The 21,884-nt window shown below is 38.2% G+C and overlaps 1 protein-coding gene across 1 annotated transcript; it reads left to right on the top strand.

The window, feature by feature from the left end:
- Positions 1–20,157: 20,157 nt before the first annotated feature.
- On the top strand, positions 20,158–21,078 carry Or5ac21 (olfactory receptor family 5 subfamily AC member 21). The gene has a single exon (NM_001000496.1). It carries the CDS (start codon positions 20,158–20,160, stop codon positions 21,076–21,078), a length of 921 nt encoding a protein of 306 aa, NP_001000496.1.
- The last annotated feature ends 806 nt before the right edge of the window (positions 21,079–21,884 follow it).

The raw sequence follows: 21,884 nt of genomic DNA, 5'->3' as shown, positions 1-21,884 counted from the left end.
ACAGAACCACATGATCATTTCATTAGATGCTGAGAAAGCATTTGACAAAATTCAACACCCCTTCATGATAAAAGTCCTGGAAAGAATTGGAATTCAAGGCCCATACCTAAACATAGTAAAAGCCATATACAGCAAACCAGTTGCTAACATTAAACTAAATGGAGAGAAACTTGAAGCAATCCCACTAAAATCAGGGACTAGACAAGGCTGCCCACTCTCTCCCTACTTATTCAATATAATTCTTGAAGTTCTAGCCAGAGCAATCAGACAACAAAAGGAGATCAAGGGGATACAGATCGGAAAAGAAGAGGTCAAAATATCACTATTTGCAGATGACAGGATAGTATATTTAAGTGATCCCAAAAGTTCTACCAAAGAACTACTAAAGATGATAAACAACTTCAGCAAAGTGGCTGGGTATAAAATTAACTCAAATAAATCAGTTGCCTTCCTCTATACAAAAGAGAAACAAGCCGAGAAAGAAATTAGGGAAACGACACCCTTCATAATAGACCCAAATAATATAAAGTACCTCGGTGTGACTTTAACCAAGCAAGTAAAAGATCTGTACAATAAGAACTTCAAGACACTGAGGAAAGAAATTGAAGAAGACCTCAGAAGATGGAAAGATCTCCCATGCTCATGGATTGGCAGGATTAATATAGTAAAAATGGCCATTTTACCAAAAGCAATCTACAGATTCAATGCAATCCCCATCAAAATACCAATCCAATTCTTCAAAGAGTTAGACAGAACAATTTGCAAATTCATCTGGAATAACAAAAAACCCAGGATAGCTAAAGCTATCCTCAACAATAAAAGGACTTCAGGGGGAATCACTATCCCTGAACTCAAGCAGTATTACAGAGCAATAGTGGTAAAAACTGCATGGTATTGGTACAGAGACAGACAGATAGACCAATGGAATAGAATTGAAGACCCAGAAATGAACCCACACACCTATGGTCACTTGATTTTTGACAAAGGAGCCAAAACCATCCAATGGAAAAGAGATAGCATTTTCAGCAAATGGTGCTGGTTCAACTGGAGGGCAACATGTAGAAGAATGCAGATCGATCCATGCTTATCACCCTGTACAAAGCTTAAGTCCAAGTGGATCAAGGACCTCCACATCAAACCAGACACACTCAAACCAATAGAAGAACAACTAGGGAAGCATCTGGAACACGTGGGCACTGGAAAAAATTTCCTGAACAAAACACCAATGGCTTACGCTCTAAGATCAAGAATCGACAAATGGGATCTCATAAAACTGCAAAGCTTCTGTAAGGCAAAGGACACTGTGGTTAGGAAAAAACGGCAACCAATAGATTGGGAAAAGATCTTTACCAATCCTACAACAGATAGAGGCCTTATATCCAAAATATACAAAGAAGTCAAGAAGTTAGACTGCAGGGAAACAAATAACCCTATTAAAAAATGGGGCTCAGAGCTAAACAAAGAATTCACAGCTGAGGAATGCCGAATGGCTGAGAAACACCTAAAGAAATGTTCAACATCTTTAGTCATAAGGGAAATGCAAATCAAAACAACCCTGAGATTTCACCTCACACCAGTGAGAATGGCTAAGATCAAAAACTCAGGTGACAGCAGATGCTGGCGAGGATGTGGAGAAAGAGGAACACTCCTCCATTGTTGGTGGGATTGCAGACTGGTAAAACCATTCTGGAAATCAGTCTGGAGGATCCTCAGGAAATTGGACATTGAACTACCTGAGGATCCAGCTATACCTCTCTTGGGCATATACCCAAAAGATGCCTCAACATATAAAAGAGACACGTGCTCCACTATGTTCATCACAGCCTTATTTATAATAGCCAGAAACTGGAAAGAACCCAGATGCCCTTCAACAGAGGAATGGATACAGAAAATGTGGTACATCTACACAATGGAATATTACTCAGCTATCAAAAACAACCACTTTATGAAATTCGTAGGCAAATGGTTGGAACTGGAAAACATCATCCTGAGTGAGCTAACCCAATCACAGAAAGACATACATGGTATGCACTCATTGATAAGTGGCTATTAGCCCAAATGCTTGAATTACCCTAGATCCCTAGAACAAACGAAACTCAAGACGGATGATCAAAATGTGAATGCTTCACTGCTTTTTTAAATGAGGAAAAAGAATACCCTTGGCAGGGAAGGGAGAGGCAAAGATTAAAACAGAGACTGAAGGAACACCCATTCAGAGCCTGCCCCACATGTGGCCCATACATATACAGCCACCCAATTAGACAAGATGGATGAAGCAAAGAAGTGCAGACCGACAGGAGCCGGATGTAGATCGCTCCTGAGAGACACAGCCAGAATACAGCAAATACAGAGGCGAATGCCAGCAGCAAACCACTGAACTGAGAATAGGTCCCCCGTTGAAGGAATCAGAGAAAGAACTGGAAGAGCTTGAAGGGGCTCGAGACCCCAAAAGTACAACAATGTCAAGCAACCAGAGCTTCCAGGGACTAAGCCACTACCTAAAGACTATACATGGACTGACCCTGGACTCTGACCCCATAGGTAGCAATGAATATCCTAGTAAGAGCACCAGTGGAAGGGGAAGCCCTGGGTCCTGCTAAGACTGAACCCCCAGTGAACTAGTCTATGGGGGGAGGGCGGCAATGGGGGGAGGGTTGGGAGGGGAACACCCATAAGGAACGGGAGGGGGGAAGGGGATGTTTGCCCGGAAACCGGGAAAGGGAATAACACTTGAAATGTATATAAGAAATACTCAAGTTAATAAAAAAAAATATATATAACTTGCCTAGGTTTGCCCAGATGGACATAAATACTATCTACTGACATACTGATGATAAACACTATCTATTGATCTATTGATATAGCACTAATTTTAGGCTATCACAGTTCAACTTAATAAAAAGAAATGATTTTATTGGACAGTAGGTCGGGATTTATAGGAGCATGTGTGAATTAATATAACAGCATCTCAAAAAAAATTCCAGCTCATCTGGGTGACAATTTGAGAGAAGTGGTTCCACCTTTAGTTAATCTTACACCATCTATCTACTCTAGCATATCTCAAACCTACATGTATCTGAGATGCAAACAGGAACTATGAGCACAATCCTAGACAAGGATCTGCTGACCCTCCCTCACTTCCTTCTACTAGAGTCTTTGTATACATCTTGTCATTACTGTAGAATGAACTATCACTGTTTTGGTTTGCTTAATTTGTTGCAAAAGGCAAAAGGAATTAGCCATTCTGTTGGTCTATACAGCAATATCTCTTCCTTAATGACAATAATCATGCAAATCTGAGATTAATTATTTTTTTAAATATTGAGTGGCATAAGCACTTGAGAGTATGCAAGTCATTAGAGAAGTTAGAATTAATACAATGAGGAGAGTAATAGCCAAGGAATTTTTTTTAAATCTACAGCAGACGTTCTCAAGCAAAATCAAGATCTGGTTCCTTTCTACATCCTTCATCAAGACTGAAAAAGGAGCCTCTATTCTCAGGCTCCAACAAAACTATTCAAAAATCCCTACAAATTGAGATGAACATAGAAAGGTGAAATTTGTAATTATAGAGTTTGAGTATTACAGTTCAATATCTTTAGTCACCTTGGTAATCATTCATAAGCTACTATGTATCTAATCTAGCATCCTTACAAAAAATTTTGGAATGTATTAACTTGGTTCTCCAAGCCAGTAAGCTGAACTAAAACTGTTAAATAAACTCTGGATGCCTAATATAACTTAACAAATTCCACAATATTCAAGTAGGTAGTATAAAGATCTTTTTCCTCTATGGTCTATCTGAAGAGATCATGACATTTTGGTATATTACCCACATAAGGGAGCTGATGCTTGTATAGTATTCTCAGTATATAAACATGCTTATAAATGAGCACTCATAAATTTAGCTTGCTAAATCACCTCAAAGTTTGCAGTGTGATTAGATTTTAGAGCAAAAGCTTCTGCTCTGCCAGCATCATCAAGCAAGGCTCAGCAACATTCTCAGGACACCACTGAAGACTTAAGTAATAGTGATAGCCAAAGAGAGAAAATTTAATCAATAGTTCTATTTTAAAGACTCAGTAACTCCAAGTTCATCTTTAGAGTACTAACGTGAGCTTTGAATTTAAATAGGAAAAAGTTGAGGCAAAGGACAGGAGATATAAATAGTTAGGCATGCTGCCCAAGATGTGGGCATATTTATCATTATCATAGTTCCGGTCATACAAGATGATAAGACTTATAGCTCAAAAAGAAAATCTAGTTCTCAAGAGATTACTTCTGATTCCTTAGACTCCAGCCTCTCCATCACAGATAATTTTTTTGTGAAGCTTTGCCGGTTTTGGAATCCAAGGTGACTGGAGATTTAAAAGAGTTTATCTCTCATTACTTCAGTTTTAAAGGTGATGAATGATCTGGATAGATAGCCATGGTTTACTTGCCTACAAACACATCAAGGAATTTGCCCCATAGTACAAGAGATACACATAGAATTAAGGCACAAGTGCCAGAGTTTTACCTTGCCCTTGGTTGCCCTATGAACCCAAATGAGAAGGTCCAGAGATATGTATGATTAAATATTCTATTGGGTTGTCAGATCCATCCTCAATATGATTGTTTTCTCTTCATCTTCAAGTTACATACATTCTTGTTTTTGTTCCAAGTAGATGATCCAGGACAGAATCACTGCAAGTTCAAGGCAAATACTTTTGAAGACATTAAAATATCCTTTGTGAAAAACTTGCATTCAACTCCTCAATTTATAGATAAACTGATACAGATAATGAAATATACTGTGGGGTGATTGATCCTCCATGGACAAAGTGTGATTTTTTTCCCAACCCCTAATGTCAGAAATATCATCAAAGAAGCTCCCAGGAGCTCTCCAGTAGGATCATTTGATTATCTGCAGATTGTTTTTATTCAATTACCATCTTGCACAACTGATATCGAGGGATAGAGAGAGATGGAGAGAGAGAGAGAGAGAGAGAGAGAGAGAGAGAGAGAGAGAGAGATACACTACTGCATTTTCTTGATGGATAATATATTTAACCTGCTGAATTCTGATGATGCACCATACTCCAAATGGTATTAAGACTTTTTTTCCTTCTGGGGAATCTGAGTGAAACTTCAAACAACAAAATGATTTCACAAATTAACAGGGTGTCATCATTTAATGTATTTGTTATTGTTGCTTTTTTTCTACCATTTGAGGGAAAGCCAAATTCATCAACAGCGTTCTAAATTTGAAATTGGCATATTTAGTCTAAATCAAAGGTGTAGTATGGTCTAACATGATGCCTCTTTCTCATATGACAGCTCTGGTAATATGTAACTGACTCTACATACAATTGATGAAGTAAAACACTTATTAGTAAAGCTTTATGTTCATATAGTTCTTAGAAACCTAAAACAGACCCATATTGTAAAGCATTGGTGCACTTACTATTCTAAATGCCTTCTCCATCAGGTAACTAAACCATCAGAGACCCTCCACTGGACAAGAACATGTACCTTGTTCCTAGGTATCCAATGACTAGCCTTTATCTGTAAGCTAAGAACACACTTTCTACATTATGTGCATGTAAACACACAGTTCACTTAAAACTCAAGTTAATCTAGAGAAACATTCCTCAGAAGCAGGTGACTTCAGACATTTTACAAGCTTTTTTTCCACAAATATTTATTTATTTATTTGTTTGTTTGTTTGTTTGTTTTTGGAGTTCATGGCCATGAGCTTTCTTTTTTGTCATATTTTAGTAGTTATTTTATTTATTTACATTTCAAATATTATCCCCCTTCCCAGTTTCCCCTCCACAAACCTCCTATCTCCTGTCCCCTCCCCCTGCCTCTATGAGTGTGCCCTCCCCACCCACCCACAAACTCCTGCCTCAGTGCCCAAGCATTGCCTTATCCTGGGGTCATCGAGCCTCCACAGAACCAAAGAACTCCCGTTCTAGTGATGCCCATAAGGCAAATCCTCTGTTACACATCCAGCTGGAGCCATGGGTCCCTCCATGTGTACTCTTTGGCTGGTGGTTTAGTCCCTGGGCGCACTGGGGTGTCTGGTTGGTTGATAATTTAGCTCTTCTTATGGAGTTGCAAACCTCTTCAGCTCCTCAATCATTCCATTGTGGTCCCCACTCATATGCTTAATCTGGTTTGGCTGTGTGCATCAGCATCTCTATGGGTCAGACTCTGGCAAAGCTTCTGAGGGGACCAGGCTACTGTTAGTAAGCACTTTTTGGCATCAGCAATAGTATCTGGGTTTGGTATCTGCAGATGGAGTGGATCCCTTGATGAGGGAATGTATGGATGGCCTCTCCTTCACTGTCTGCTACACTCTTTGTCCCTGCATTTCCTTTGACAGAAAGAATTCTGGATTAATATTTTTGAGCTGGGTGGGTGACCCCATCCTTCAACCCTTGACATACCTGTCTACTGGATATGGTCTCTACAGGTTCTATCTCCCCTTTGTTGGGCATTTCAGTTAATGTCCTCCATGTTGGGTCCTGGGAACCTCTTGGGTTCTTGGCATCTGGGACTTTCTAGTAACTATCTCCAGTTCCCCCTCTCCTGTTTCTTTTTACAGGCACTCAGAGCTATGAGTTTTCATCTTAGCACTGCTTTCACTGTGTCCCATAAATTGGGATATGTTGTGCTTTCATTTCATTAAATTCTAAGAAGTCTTTAGTTTCTTTCTTTATTTCTTCCTTGACTAAGTTATCATTGAGTAGACCGTTGTCCAACTTCCATGTATATGTGGACTTTCTGTCGTTTTTGTTGTTACTGAAAACCAACCGTACTCCATGGTAGTCTGATACAATGCATGGGATTATTTCAATCTTCCTGTATCTGTTGAGTCCTCCTTTGTGACACATTCTATGGTCAGTTTTGGAGAAGGTAAAATGAGGTGCTGAGAAGAAGGTATATTCTTTTATTTTAGGATGAAATCTTCTATAGATATCTGTTAAATCCATTTGATTCATTACTTTTGCTAGTTTCACTGTATGTGATATCTATTAACTCTCTTAGTTCATTTTCTACCTGGAAAGGTAAATATGTCATGAAAAACTATGAATATGTTGTAAAATTGTATTAAACTTTTAAAAATACTCATACTACATGTTTAAAATACTATTTTTTCACCATCTGATTCTATTTCTTCTTCATTCTCTTTTTTCTTTTATTTTTGAAATTACAATATAATCTTATCATTTCTTCCCCTTCCTCCCTCTGAAACCTCTTATAATCCTTTCCTTGATCTCACTCAGATCCATGCCCTCTGTTTTCATTAATAGATATTAGTGGGAAATATTATTTCACCCATGCTTAGCATTTGTTATTTCCTGTAATTCTTTGTGTAGGTTTGAGGCGTCACAGGCTTTCGTACATCCACTTTGGAATGCCTCTTGTTGTCCTTGTTTGGCTCATGTTAGTCAGACATGTTACAGAGACTTTCTGGGTGTAGCTTCTTATGTTACTAGGAGACATATTCTCCGGTTTGAGGCGTCACAGGCTTTCGTACATCCACTTTGGAATGCCTCTTGTTGTCCTTGTTTGGCTCATGTTAGTCAGACATGTTACAGAGACTTTCTGGGTGTAGCTTCTTATGTTACTAGGAGACATATTCTCACAGCATGCTCCCTGATACTCTGGTGCTTACACTTCTTGACCCCCTCTTCTACAAAGTTTTCCAAGCCTTAGGTCTGGCTGTATTTTATATTGGCTGGTTGTCGCAGCTGCATTTTGATTGATGGTGGCTTTCTTTAGTAGTCTCTGTCTTTTGTAAAATGAAGTTCATGAGGGTTGAAGACTACACTTACCTGTAAGTATGCTGGCAAATATTTAAAGTTTAGTTGGTTTAATAAAGTGGTAGTTGTATGTTCTTCCTCAAGAACCATGGATTCACTAGCTCTGTTTATGTAGCTAGTTTGACAGTATCACGTTTGTAGCATGTTGAACATGCCTTAAATCCAATTAGAAAATGTTGGGTACTGCCAAGGTATTCAGGCTACTATGGCACTCTTATGGTTTCTGTACCATGCTGGTGATTGTATGGTTTGTAGGCATCATTCTTAGGTAGGATTATTGTTTGCTTCCCTCCTTTTGAAAGTTACTTGGTGCCATCTGGAATCATGAATTCCTATTCTCAGGGAGGAGGCTTTCAGGTCAATTTTGACTCAGAAATGAGGTCTTCAATGACAGGGACTTACATTCTATTTCTTGGGTGCCAAAAAAAAGGCAACAGCCATAGCCTATATTTTTTGGAAACTGTTTAGGAAACTATGACCAACAACTCAAATGAAGTTCTCTTTATCCTGCCTGGTGTTGAGAATTTGATCAAATAATATTTGGCTCATGAGTGGACCATTAAATGTCCAGACATAAAATGTTTGTTTAAACTCTACATGTATTCAACATACACAGGTTGAATTAGATTTCAACTTATTAATAGTGAATGAGGGTTCCTTTTGCTCCACATCCCCTCCAGAACTTGTTATCAGTTATTTTATTCTAAGCTATATTTACCTGGAAAGTCAGTTACATCTAAAACATCAAAATAATCTCAATGGAATACACTTTTTTATTATTATTCATTTGTAATTCTTTTGTTTTCAAAAGAAATAAAGCATGTGGAAACAAACGTTATAATAGGTTCTCTAGCAGTGACTTCTTACCTATTGCATACTATCTGGAGACTGGCTCTTCTCCTGGGATTCTTTTAGTGGCATTGAGGAAATTTCACTATTAATATTACAGGTAGCATTTAAGATGTGAAAAAGAATCTTTCAATCCAAACTTCTCTTAAGAAAAGCCACCATGGAGACCTCACCGCCTGATCAGGTGGGCACTCCTGAGGCTGCAGAGCAGAGGAGACCACCAACACTGCCCACCCCTGCCCACATCCCTGGCCCAAGAGGCAACTGTATAAGGCCTCTGGGTTCCCGTAGGGGAGGGCCCGGGAGCGGCAGGACCCCTGCACCTGAGACACTGCCGGAACCTGAAGGAAACAGACCGGATAAACAGTTCTCTGCACCCAAATCCCGTGGGAGGGAGAGCTGAACCTTCAGAGAGGCGAACACGCCTGGGAAACCAGAAGAGACTGCACTCTGTGCACATCCAGGCGCCAGAGGAAAACACCAAACGCCATCTGGAACCCTGGTGCACGGAGGCTCCTGGAAAGAGCGGCGCAAATCTTCCCAGTTGCTGCCACAGCGGAGAGGACTTAGGCAGTACCCCACGAGCAAACTTGAGCCTTGGAACTGCAGGTAGGACCAACTTTTCCCCTGCAAGAAACCTGCCTGGTGAACTCAGGACACACAGAGGCAAAATTCCTCTAAGGCCGGGCACTTCCTGTGTTTACCGGAAGTACCACACCGGCGGATCCCGGACCGCAGCAGCTCTCTGCTCCCAAACCCCGTGGGAGAGAGACCTCACCGCCTGATCAGGTGGGCACTCCTGAGGCTGCAGAGCGGAGGAGACCACCAACACTGCCCACCCCTGCCCACATCCCTGGCCCAAGAGGCAACTGTATAAGGCCTCTGGGCTCCCGTGGGGGAGGGCCCGAGAGCGGCAGGACCCCTGCGCCTGAGACACTGCCGGAACCTGAAGGAAACAGACCGGATAAACAGTTCTCTGCACCCAAATCCCGTGGGAGGGAGAGCTGAACCTTCAGAGAGGCGAACACGCCTGGGAAACCAAAAGAGACTGCACTCTGTGCACATCCAGGCGCCAGAGGAAAACACCAAACGCCATCTGGAACCCTGGTGCACAGAGGCTCCCGGAAGGAGCGGCACAGATTTTCCCGGTTGCTGCCACAGCGGAGAGGACTTAGGCAGTACCCCACGAGCAAACTTGAGCCTTGGAACCACAGGTAGGACCAATTTTTCCACTGCAAGAAACCTGCCTGGTGAACTCAAGACACAGGCCCACAGGAACAGCTGAAGACCTGTAGAGAGGAAAAACTACACGCCCGAAAGCAGAACACTCTGTCCCCATAACTGGCTGAAAGAAAACAGGAAAACAGGTCTACAGCACTCCTGACACACAGGTTATAGGACAGTCTAGCCACTGTCAGAAATAGCAGAACAAAGTAACACTAGAGATAATCTGATGGCGAGAGGCAAGCACAGGAACCCAAGCAACAGAAACCAAGACTACATGGCATCATCGGAGCCCAATTCTCCCACCAAAGCAAACACGGAATATCCAAACACACCAGAAAAGCAAGACCTAGTTTCAAAATCATATTTGATCATGATGCTGGAGGACTTCAAGAAAGACATAAAGAACTCCCTTAGAGAACAAGTAGAAGCCTACAGAGAGGAATCGCAAAAATCCCTGAAAGAATTCCAGGAAAACACAATCAAACAGTTGAAGGAATTAAAAATGGAAATAGAAGCAATCAAGAAAGAACACATGAAAACAACCCTGGACATAGAAAATCAAAAGAAAAGACAAGGAGCTGTAGATACAAGCTTCACCAACAGAATTCAAGACATGGAAGAGAGAATCTCGGGAGCAGAAGATTCCATAGAAATCATTGACTCAACTGTCAAAGATAATGTAAAGCGGAAAAAGCTACTGGTCCAAAACATACAGGAAATCCAGGACTCAATGAGAAGATCAAACCTAAGGATAATAGGTATAGAAGAGAGTGAAGACTCCCAGCTCAAAGGACCAGTAAATATCTTCAACAAAATCATAGAAGAAAACTTCCCTAACCTAAAAAAAGAGATACCCATAGGCATACAAGAAGCCTACAGAACTCCAAATAGATTGGACCAGAAAAGAAACACCTCCCGTCACATAATTGTCAAAACACCAAACGCACAAAATAAAGAAAGAATATTAAAAGCAGTAAGGGAAAAAGGTCAAGTAACATATAAAGGCAGACATATCAGAATCACACCAGACTTTTCGCCAGAAACTATGAAGGCCAGAAGATCCTGGACAGATGTCATACAGACCCTAAGAGAACACAAATGCCAGCCCAGGTTACTGTATCCTGCAAAACTCTCAATTAACATAGATGGAGAAACCAAGATATTCCATGACAAAACCAAATTTACACAATATCTTTCTACAAGTCCAGCACTACAAAGGATAATAAAGGGTAAAGCCCAACATAAGGAGGCAAGCTATACCCTAGAAGCAAGAAACTAATCATCTTGGCAACAAAACAAAGAGAATGAAAGCACACAAACATAACCTCACTTCCAAATATGAATATAACGGGAAGCAATAATCACTATTCCTTAATATCTCTCAATATCAATGGCCTCAACTCCCCAATAAAAAGACATAGATTAACAAACTGGATACGCAACGAGGACCCTGCATTCTGCTGCCTACAGGAAACACACCTCAGAGACAAAGACAGACATTACCTCAGAGTGAAAGGCTGGAAAACAATTTTCCAAGCAAATGGTCAGAAGAAGCAAGCTGGAGTAGCCATTCTAATATCAAATAAAATCAATTTTCACCTAAAAGTCATCAAAAAAGATAAGGAAGGACACTTCATATTCATAGAAGGAAAAATCCACCAAGATGAAGTCTCAATCCTAAATATCTATGCCCCAAATACAAGGGCACCTACATATGTAAAAGAAACCTTACTAAAGCTCAAAACACACATTGCACCTCACACAATAATAGTGGGAGTTTTCAACACCCCACTCTCATCAATGGACAGATCATGGAAACAGAAATTAAACAGAGATGTAGACAGACTAAGAGAAGTCATGAGCCAAATGGACTTAACGGATATTTATAGAACATTCTATCCTAAAGCAAAAGGATATACCTTCTTCTCAGCTCCTCATGGTACTTTCTCCAAAATTGACAATATAATTGGTCAAAAAACGGGCCTCAACAGGTACAGAAAGATAGAAATAATCCCATGCGTGCTATCGGACCACCACGGCCTAAAACTGGTCTTCAATAACAATAAGGGAAGAATGCCCACATATACGTGGAAATTGAACAATGCTCTACTCAATGATAACCTGGTCAAGGAAGAAATAAAGAAAGAAATTAAAAACTTTTTAGAATTTAATGAAAATGAAGGTACAACATACCCAAACTTATGGGACACAATGAAAGCTGTGCTAAGAGGAAAACTCATAGCGCTGAGTGCCTGCAGAAAGAAACAGGAAAGAGCATATGTCAGCAGCTTGACAGCACACCTAAAAGCTCTAGAACAAAAAGAAGCAAATACACCCAGGAGGAGTAGAAGGCAGGAAATAATCAAACTCAGAGCTGAAATCAACCAAGTAGAAACAAAAGGACCATAGAAAGAATCAACAGAACCAAAAGTTGGTTCTTTGAGAAAATCAACAAGATAGATAAACCCTTAGCCAGACTAACGAGAGGACACAGAGAGTGCGTCCAAATTAACAAAATCAAAAATGAAAAGGGAGACATAACTACAGATTCAGAGGAAATTCAAAAAATCATCAGATCTTACTATAAAAACCTATATTCAACAAAACTTGAAAATCTTCAGGAAATGGACAATTTCCTAGACAGATACCAGGTATCGAAGTTAAATCAGGAACAGATAAACCAGTTAAACAACCCCATAACTCCTAAGGAAATAGAAGCAGTCATTAAAGGTCTCCCAAACAAAAAGAGCCCAGGTCCAGACGGGTTTAGTGCAGAATTCTATCAAACCTTCATAGAAGACCTTATACCAATATTATCCAAACTATTCCACAAAATTGAAACAGATGGAACCCTACCGAATTCCTTCTATGAAGCCACAATTACTCTTATACCTAAACCACACAAAGACCCAACAAAGAAAGAGAACTTCAGACCAATTTCCCTTATGAATATCGACGCAAAAATACTCAATAAAATTCTGGCAAACCGAATTCAAGAGCACATCAAAACAATCATCCACCATGATCAAGTAGGCTTCATCCCAGGCATGCAGGGATGGTTTAATATAAGGAAAACCATCAACGTGATCCATCATATAAACAAACTGAAAGAACAGAACCACATGATCATTTCATTAGATGCTGAGAAAGCATTTGACAAAATTCAACACCCCTTCATGATAAAAGTCCTGGAAAGAATAGGTATTCAAGGCCCATACCTAAACATAGTAAAAGCCATATACAGCAAACCAGTTGCTAACATTAAACTAAATGGAGAGAAACTTGAAGCAATCCCACTAAAATCAGGGACTAGACAAGGCTGCCCACTCTCTCCCTACTTATTCAATATAGTTCTTGAAGTTCTAGCCAGAGCAATCAGACAACAAAAGGAGATCAAGGGGATACAGATCGGAAAAGAAGAGGTCAAAATATCACTATTTGCAGATGACATGATAGTATATTTAAGTGATCCCAAAAGTTCCACCAGAGAACTACTAAAGCTGATAAACAACTTCAGCAAAGTGGCTGGGTATAAAATTAACTCAAATAAATCAGTTGCCTTCCTCTATACAAAAGAGAAACAAGCCGAGAAAGAAATTAGGGAAACGACACCCTTCATAATAGACCCAAATAATATAAAGTACCTCGGTGTGACTTTAACCAAGCAAGTAAAAGATCTGTACAATAAGAACTTCAAGACACTGAGGAAAGAAATTGAAGAAGACCTCAGAAGATGGAAAGATCTCCCATGCTCATGGATTGGCAGGATTAATATAGTAAAAATGGCCATTTTACCAAAAGCAATCTACAGATTCAATGCAATCCCCATCAAAATACCAATCCAATTCTTCAAAGAGTTAGACAGAACAATTTGCAAATTCATCTGGAATAACAAAAAACCCAGGATAGCTAAAGCTATCCTCAACAATAAGAGGACTTCAGGGGGAATCACTATCCCTGAACTCAAGCAGTATTACAGAGCAATAGTGATAAAAACTGCATGGTATTGGTACAGAGACAGACAGATAGACCAATGGAATAGAATTGAAGACCCAGAAATGAACCCACACACCTATGGTCACTTGATTTTTGACAAAGGAGCCAAAACCATCCAATGGAAAAAAGATAGCATTTTCAGCAAATGGTGCTGGTTCAACTGGAGGGCAACATGTAGAAGAATGCAGATCGATCCATGCTTATCACCCTGTACAAAGCTTAAGTCCAAGTGGATCAAGGACCTCCACATCAAACCAGACACACTCAAACTAATAGAAGAAAAACTAGGGAAGCATCTGGAACACATGGGCACTGGAAAAAATTTCCTGAACAAAACACCAATGGCTTATGCTCTAAGATCAAGAATCGACAAATGGGATCTCATAAAACTGCAAAGCTTCTGTAAGGCAAAGGACACTGTGGTTAGGACAAAACGGCAACCAACAGATTGGGAAAAGATCTTTACCAATCCTATAACAGATAGAGGCCTTATATCCAAAATATACAAAGAACTCAAGAAGTTAGACCGCAGGGAAACAAATAACCCTATTAAAAAATGGGGTTCAGAGCTAAACAAAGAATTCACAGCTGAGGAATGCCGAATGGCTGAGAAACACCTAAAGAAATGTTCAACATCTTTAGTCATAAGGGAAATGCAAATCAAAACAACCCTGAGATTTCACCTCACACCAGTGAGAATGGCTAAGATCAAAAACTCAGGTGACAGCAGATGCTGGCGAGGATGTGGAGAAAGAGGAACACTCCTCCATTGTTGGTGGGATTGCAGACTGGTAAAACCATTCTGGAAATCAGTCTGGATGTTCCTCAGAAAATTGGACATTGAACTGCCTGAGGATCCAGCCATACCTTTCTTGGGCATATACCCAAAAGATGCCTCAACATATAAAAGAGACACGTGCTCCACTATGTTCATCGCAGCCTTATTTATAATAGCCAGAAACTGGAAAGAACCCAGATGCCCTTCAACAGAGGAATGGATACAGAAAATGTGGTACATCTACACAATGGAATATTACTCAGCTATCAAAAACAACGAGTTTATGAAATTCGTAGGCAAATGGTTGGAACTGGAAAATATCATCCTGAGTGAGCTAACCCACTCACAGAAAGACATACATGGTATGCACTCATTGATAAGTGGCTATTAGCCCAAATGCTTGAATTACCCTAGATCCCTAGAACAAACGAAACTCAAGACGGATGATCAAAATGTGAATGCTTCACTCCTTCTTTAAATGAGGAAAAAGAATACCCTTGGCAGGGAAGGGAGAGGCAAAGATTAAAACAGAGACTGAAGGAACACCCATTCAGAGCCTGCCCCACAGGTGGCCCATACATATACAGCCACCCAATTAGACAAGATGGATGAAGCAAAGAAGTGCAGACCGACAGGAGCCGGATGTAGATCGCTCCTGAGAGACACAGCCAGAATACAGCAAATACAGAGGCGAATGCCAGCAGCAAACCACTGAACTGAGAATAGGTCCCCCGTTGAAGGAATCAGAGAAAGAACTGGAAGAGCTTGAAGGTGCTCGAGACCCCAAAAGTACAACAATGTCAAGCAACCAGAGCTTCCAGGGACTAAGCCACTACCTAAAGACTATACATGGACTGACCCTGGACTCTGTCCCCATAGGTAGCAATGAATATCCTAGTAAGAGCACCAGTGGAAGGGGAAGCCCTGGGTCCTGCTAAGACTGAACCCCCAGTGAACTAGACTATGCGGGGAGGGTGGCAATGGGGGGAGGTTTGGGAGGGGAACACCCATAAGGAAGGGGAGGGGGCAGGGTGATGTTTGTCCGGAAACCGGGAAAGGGAATAACACTTGAAATGTATATAAGAAATACTCAAGTTAATAAAAAAAAAAAAAAAGAAAGAAAGAAATATACAGAAAAAAAAAAAAGAAAAGCCACCATGAAGAGAACAATGATCTATGTTAACCTTGTTCTTCAGCTTGAGTTCTTAATGATGATTTACATCTCACTACATCCATAATCCCCTTATAGGAATTAGGTAAGGTCACAGTATTTTATTTGGATGTAATTATATTTTTTAAGAAAAATGTTTTAGTACTAAGAATTTATTTCATAAAAGTGCCAATATACAAGGAATATATCAGTTAAGAGGATTTATCTACAAATTGGAAAGCAGTAGTGATTGGAGCTATACCGTGAAACGTCTTATCTGAACCTCTGAATCTTCATGAATACACACACAGATATTTGTAGATCAGAAATTTGAGATTAGTCTTTCAGTTATGCTGCTATTGAAATCAATAAAAACAACAGAGGATTATAGATTGCTGAGGGTATTTCTTGGTGAGTTCAACACTTTGCAGAAAAAATTAAAATTTAAAACAAGGTTCATTAATTGGAGAAAGTTGAAATTTTATATATATATTTTTTATATAAATTATATATATATATATTCTGATATGTTGGGCCAATGTGATGAATAATTTATTAAGTAAATATATTCTGACACTAATATTTCAAATCTTCAGAAAGAGCTTTTCCAATGGCTGAGAATCTCAGAAGTGTGTGGCACCTTTGGTCAGTCAGTTCTGCCCTTATCTGGTTCATGGGTTATTTGTATAGTGTTACTGAAAATATGTAGGAGGTATGAAATCACTATCTAAAGAGTTAGTTTCATTGCTGAATTTTTGGAAGATATTAAGTGAGGATGAATTTTCAAATATCTTTTGAGATTTGGTGTAGGATATTGAATAATTATTAGACTTGCCACTGACTTCTCTGTTTAGTTAATATGCTACCATACCCGTACAAACTCCAAAGTTGTTTTGCATATTCTCAACAAAAATAAAAAAAGAATAATTTCTCTAGAATAACTTCTTTATTTCAGAAAAATACTTTGGTGTACCAAAAGTTTTTACTGCCTCAGGATTACTTTTTTAACCTTTAATTCTCAATAACTTGCCTTTTAGTTCTCTACATTGTATGTTTGAGAGTGGGAGATTTATTCATTGAAAAAGTCTGTTTCTGATAGTCACAGAATATAGTGTAGAATATTTCACTAAGTTGATAAAGAACTGATCAATATAATATAGAAGCCAAATTATAAGTGGGGAGGAGAATCAGACTGCTGCTCTTTTCATAAGAACTCAAGGCCTAGGGTTGGGGATTTGGCTCAGTGGTAGAGCGCTTGCCTAGCATGCACAAAGCCCTGGGTTCGATCCCCAGCTCTGAAAAAAAAAAAAAAGAACCCAAGGCCTGTGAATCCAAGGATTTTCCATGTTCTCATGAAGAATTAGAAACTTAGGACTGTTCTTTCTATTATAGATCATCAACACAAAAATTTGAATTTCTGAAGTATATTTTATGTCCATAATCATGTGTAATCTGATGCCAACTTGGGTTCCCCTTCCTCAATATAAGTTTCAACAGAATCTATCCTTTATCTTTTATCTTCTACTTTGTGAAACTTTCAAATGTTTTGTGAGTGTTCATTTGGCTTTGCTTATCTTTGTCATTGACATTCCATAATTAGTTTGCTTCATTGTATTCACATATAATTTTCTATGTAAAAAATTGACTATTTGAACACTTAAATGGAACCCAGATAATGATAACACTAGGAGTTCTTCCTTCTGCAGCTATTCCTTTTTTATTATAATTTTATTTTGACTTGTATTTATATATCATATATAATATTATAATTATGTAATTACATAATTTCCCCTTGCTCTCCAACACTTCCCATATAATATAATCCCTACTCTGTGTTCTTTCAAATCCTTAACTTTTTCTTTTAATTGTTGTTATGCACATATATGTATACACACATGTACACACACACATAAACGCACATATTCCTAGTTACATAAGAACAACCTTCTCAGTCTACATACTGTTACTTGTATTATATGTTTCCAGGACTGACCGTTTAGTCTTGAATAACTAATGGGCATGCTCTTCCCTGTGGGAGATGTTTGCCCACTCAGCATTTCTTATTTGCATGCGCTTATTTGTTGCAGATTGTGGAATTTTTGCAGTGTTATATTCTAACTTTGATAACCTCCCTTGTAATAACTATTAGAGGAGCAACTGGAGAATTGCTACAATATCTTTAGATGTATATGTAGTCAGTCTACTAAAAGATATTGTCAGCTGGATACTTTTCTGAATTGGTAAGTACAATGACAACTCTTATATTAATCTTTAACATACAAAAATTTGCCAGTATAGTTGTGAGCATGTATTTTTCCTCTTAAAACACCTAATCTAATATATTACTTATGTCATCTCAGTTATCATTACTATGCCATGAGCTAAAAATGATAATGTCATAATACAGAAGATAGCAAATAAATAGTTTCCTAAAGGAACTAATGCCTGCTCAGAATAATTTTACTGGGAAAATTAAAAATATTTATTTGACATAAGAGTTTGATTTACTATCTTTTTAAATTATCATTTTGTTTGTCTTTTAAATCTAAAGTTCTGTCTGCTTTTGCTGTTCAGTATAAAGAAAATAAGAAGTGGTTTAGAAATTGATTATGCATTTTTGGACTTTTATCAGTATTGTTTACAGTGACTTGTTATATAATGAATTATATAATTTAGATTGTTAATTGTGTATAAAACATTATACTTATCAATAAAATGTAGAGTGTCTATGACTATATTGTAAGACCTTATTGATATCTTTAAGGTATCTCTTAATATCTCTCATGAAACCATATCATTAAAATTCCCTATATCTCAAAATCATTTTTAAAATCTTTGTATGTCAGACATTTATGAAAACAGAAATCTCCCATACTCATACGTTGTTGAAAATAAGAGTCAACACCACAGAGTACACTGAAGTGAGGCATAGAGTTGGTGACCGGGGGCCAGTACTGATAGTAGCTGGTAGTGAATGATGCTGATGGCAGTCAGCAACTGGAGAAATGAAAAAAATGGGAAAAAAAATCTCTCTCTTACATGCATGCACACACACACACACACACACACACTCAGTGTGGATGAAGAAAGATAAGCTTAAACAACATATACATAAATACATGCATACATAAATATGTAAATACCTACCTACATATACATTCACACATTGGGTGGACAGAGCAAAGCTCCAACCAATTTTATATATAAGATACGTATGCACACATACACATTCTGTGGATGGAACAAATTCCACTGAGCTGCTTCCAACACATTTATTTTTTTCTTTTAGCCTCTTTATACATCTAAGACAAAGTTCATTATATGAGAAAGGGATTACATATGTAAGAAAAAAATATGAAGACACCAGTTACATATTCTCTAAAACTAATCACTGCAAAAACATATCCTTCGAAACATATTAAAATCATTACCCAAAGATAAATCACAACAAGATAATTGATTATGTATTTTTTTTCTCTTGAAACTCATACCTAATTAAACATTTACCATCTATCTTTCTCTCTACAAGTTAATCATAACCCCAAATCAATAACCTTTTTTTTTGGTCATTAACAAAGCTTAAGCAAGTCAGTCTATAGTAGCAAGTTGTTTTTTCATATGCATAGCTGAAAACAATTTGTATTTGCCAAGAAACAGATCATCATCTGTCTTACATCTTATTTTCAAGGTCTTGATTAGGTAAACTGGCTAATTATCTTTGTTCTAATCTTATATTCATAATAGAATCAATTACACTTTAATTACTATCCTATTTTTTTCATGGTGCACATCTTATGGCCATATCCCTAGACCACAAGATTCAGAAACTCAGACACATCCTGGAATGAATGTTTTCTTGGATCATTAACTTGTCCCTAGCCTATATTCTCTTCCAAGTTCACTTACGTGTTGTAATGCATGAAAGCTCACAGTTTACCTTTTTGAACATATACAGTTCTCACCACAAGTAAGCGGACACATGCTAGTCTTAACTCTAACTTTGTTGTAACTTACACCATCTCCTGAAACATTTTATCAGTTACCCTCACTTCCTAAAAGTGATCAAATCAAGAATTATGTAAAGTTATTAATTCATCTAAACAATATTTTTATGAAAGTTCATCTTCCTATTGAAGCTACAGGGAAATTGCCCAATTTTGGGCAGTTTCCCAAGAGGCTGAATTGCTGACAGCACTCCTCCTGCATGCTGTTTGCCAATCAGGTTTGATTAATGAGCACGTGAGAGATAAGATGTGATATTGACATCAATTGTGCCTTGCTTGAAACTTGGTAATATTTCCTTCATCTAAATCTCCTCTCAGTGAGAAGCCTGAGGTGATGTTATGGAGTTGAACAGGACATTGGTGACTGAGTTCGTTCTCAGAGGAATAACAGATCTTCCAGAGTTGCAAGTTCCCCTGTTCCTGGTGTTCTTCCTCATCTACGTCACCACCATGGTGGGCAACCTTGGCTTAATCTTGCTCATCTGGAAGTATTCCCATCTTCACACTCCCATGTACTTTTTCCTTGGAAGTTTAGCCTTTGCTGATGCCTGCACTTCATCCTCAGTGACTCCCAGGATGCTTGTCAACATCTTAGACAATGGTAAAATGATTTCTCTCTTTGAATGCATGGCCCAATATTATGTTTTTGGATCCAGTGCAACCACAGAATGCTTCCTCCTGGTAGCCATGGCCTACGACCGCTATGTAGCCATATGCAACCCTCTGCTCTATCTTGTGGTGATGTCCAACAGAGTGTGCACTTGCCTGATAAGTGGTTCATATATAATCGGTTTTCTGCATCCACTTGTTCATGTGGGATTATTATTTAGACTAACCTTCTGCAAGTCCAATGTAATAGATCACTTTTACTGTGAGATCCTGCCTCTCTATACAATTTCTTGCACTGACCCATCTATTAATGCATTCGTGGTCTTCATTTTTGCTGCCGTAATACAAGCCATTACCTTCATGAGTGTTGCAGTCTCCTATGCCCATGTCCTCTTTTCCATCCTGAAAACAAAGTCTCAGAAGAGCAGAAGAAAAGCCTTCTCCACCTGCAGTGCCCACCTGCTCTCTGTCTCTTTGTTCTATGGAACTCTCTTCTTCATGTATGTGAGCCCTGGGTCTGGACCAAGTAAATATAAGAATAAAATGTATTCTCTGTTTTACACCATTGTGATTCCTCTACTAAACCCCTTCATTTACAGCTTAAGAAACAAGGAAGTTTTAGGTGCTCTGAGGAAAATCATAAAGCCATAAATGTTTTTCAGGAAAAAATGGTGTTTATTTACTGAATACATTGAAATTTCTGATCTTGTGTTATCAAATATAGTAAGCTCATATAATGCTAAATAAAATGTAATCTTTAGTCTATACAATAGTAATAAAAATATTATAAATTTATAAATAATTAATAGGCACTTTTAAGGCAGATTTCAATTATGTTATTTAAACCCATACAGATAGATAAAAATTAAATCTCTTTGTAATACAAATTCTAGTGTTTATAGATAAATTTTATATATAAAATGTGTACATTTTAATAGTGCTTTGAATTTATATTTCCTAAAGAAATCCTAAATTTATACAAATCCCTAGTTTAAAATACATTTATCCTCTCCAAAATATATTTTACCACTTTAAATGCATTTTTGTTTAATCTTTAAAGTGGCAAATACAAGTTTATCTGTCATAATAACAGGAAAACATAGATTCCATATTTGGCGCTCAGATATTCTCAGTTCTAAGTGAAACTCTTACTTCATGTGATAACTGCACATTGCTCACAGAATATGTGTGTGTGTATGTGTCTGTATGTGTGTGTAGTAAACTATATTTCAAACCTCTTTTCAGTAATTCCTATAATTATATGACTATACAATATATGACTATATATTATAAATAGAAAACCAAATGTAAATATTTATAAATAAATAAACCAAATGTAAGAATGTATACTTTCTTAAGAATTTAAGCTGTTGATTTCATGTATTTATGTGTGCATACACTCATGTGTGTATTCATGTCTATTTATGTGTGTATATATGCATGTCTGCCTGTATGTG

Source organism: Rattus norvegicus, chromosome 11 (assembly GCF_036323735.1).
Source record: "Rattus norvegicus strain BN/NHsdMcwi chromosome 11, GRCr8, whole genome shotgun sequence".
Taxonomy (NCBI): domain Eukaryota; kingdom Metazoa; phylum Chordata; class Mammalia; order Rodentia; family Muridae; genus Rattus; species Rattus norvegicus.
Note: the sequence above shows the minus strand (reverse complement) of the source record. Positions and strands in the feature narration are given on the sequence as shown.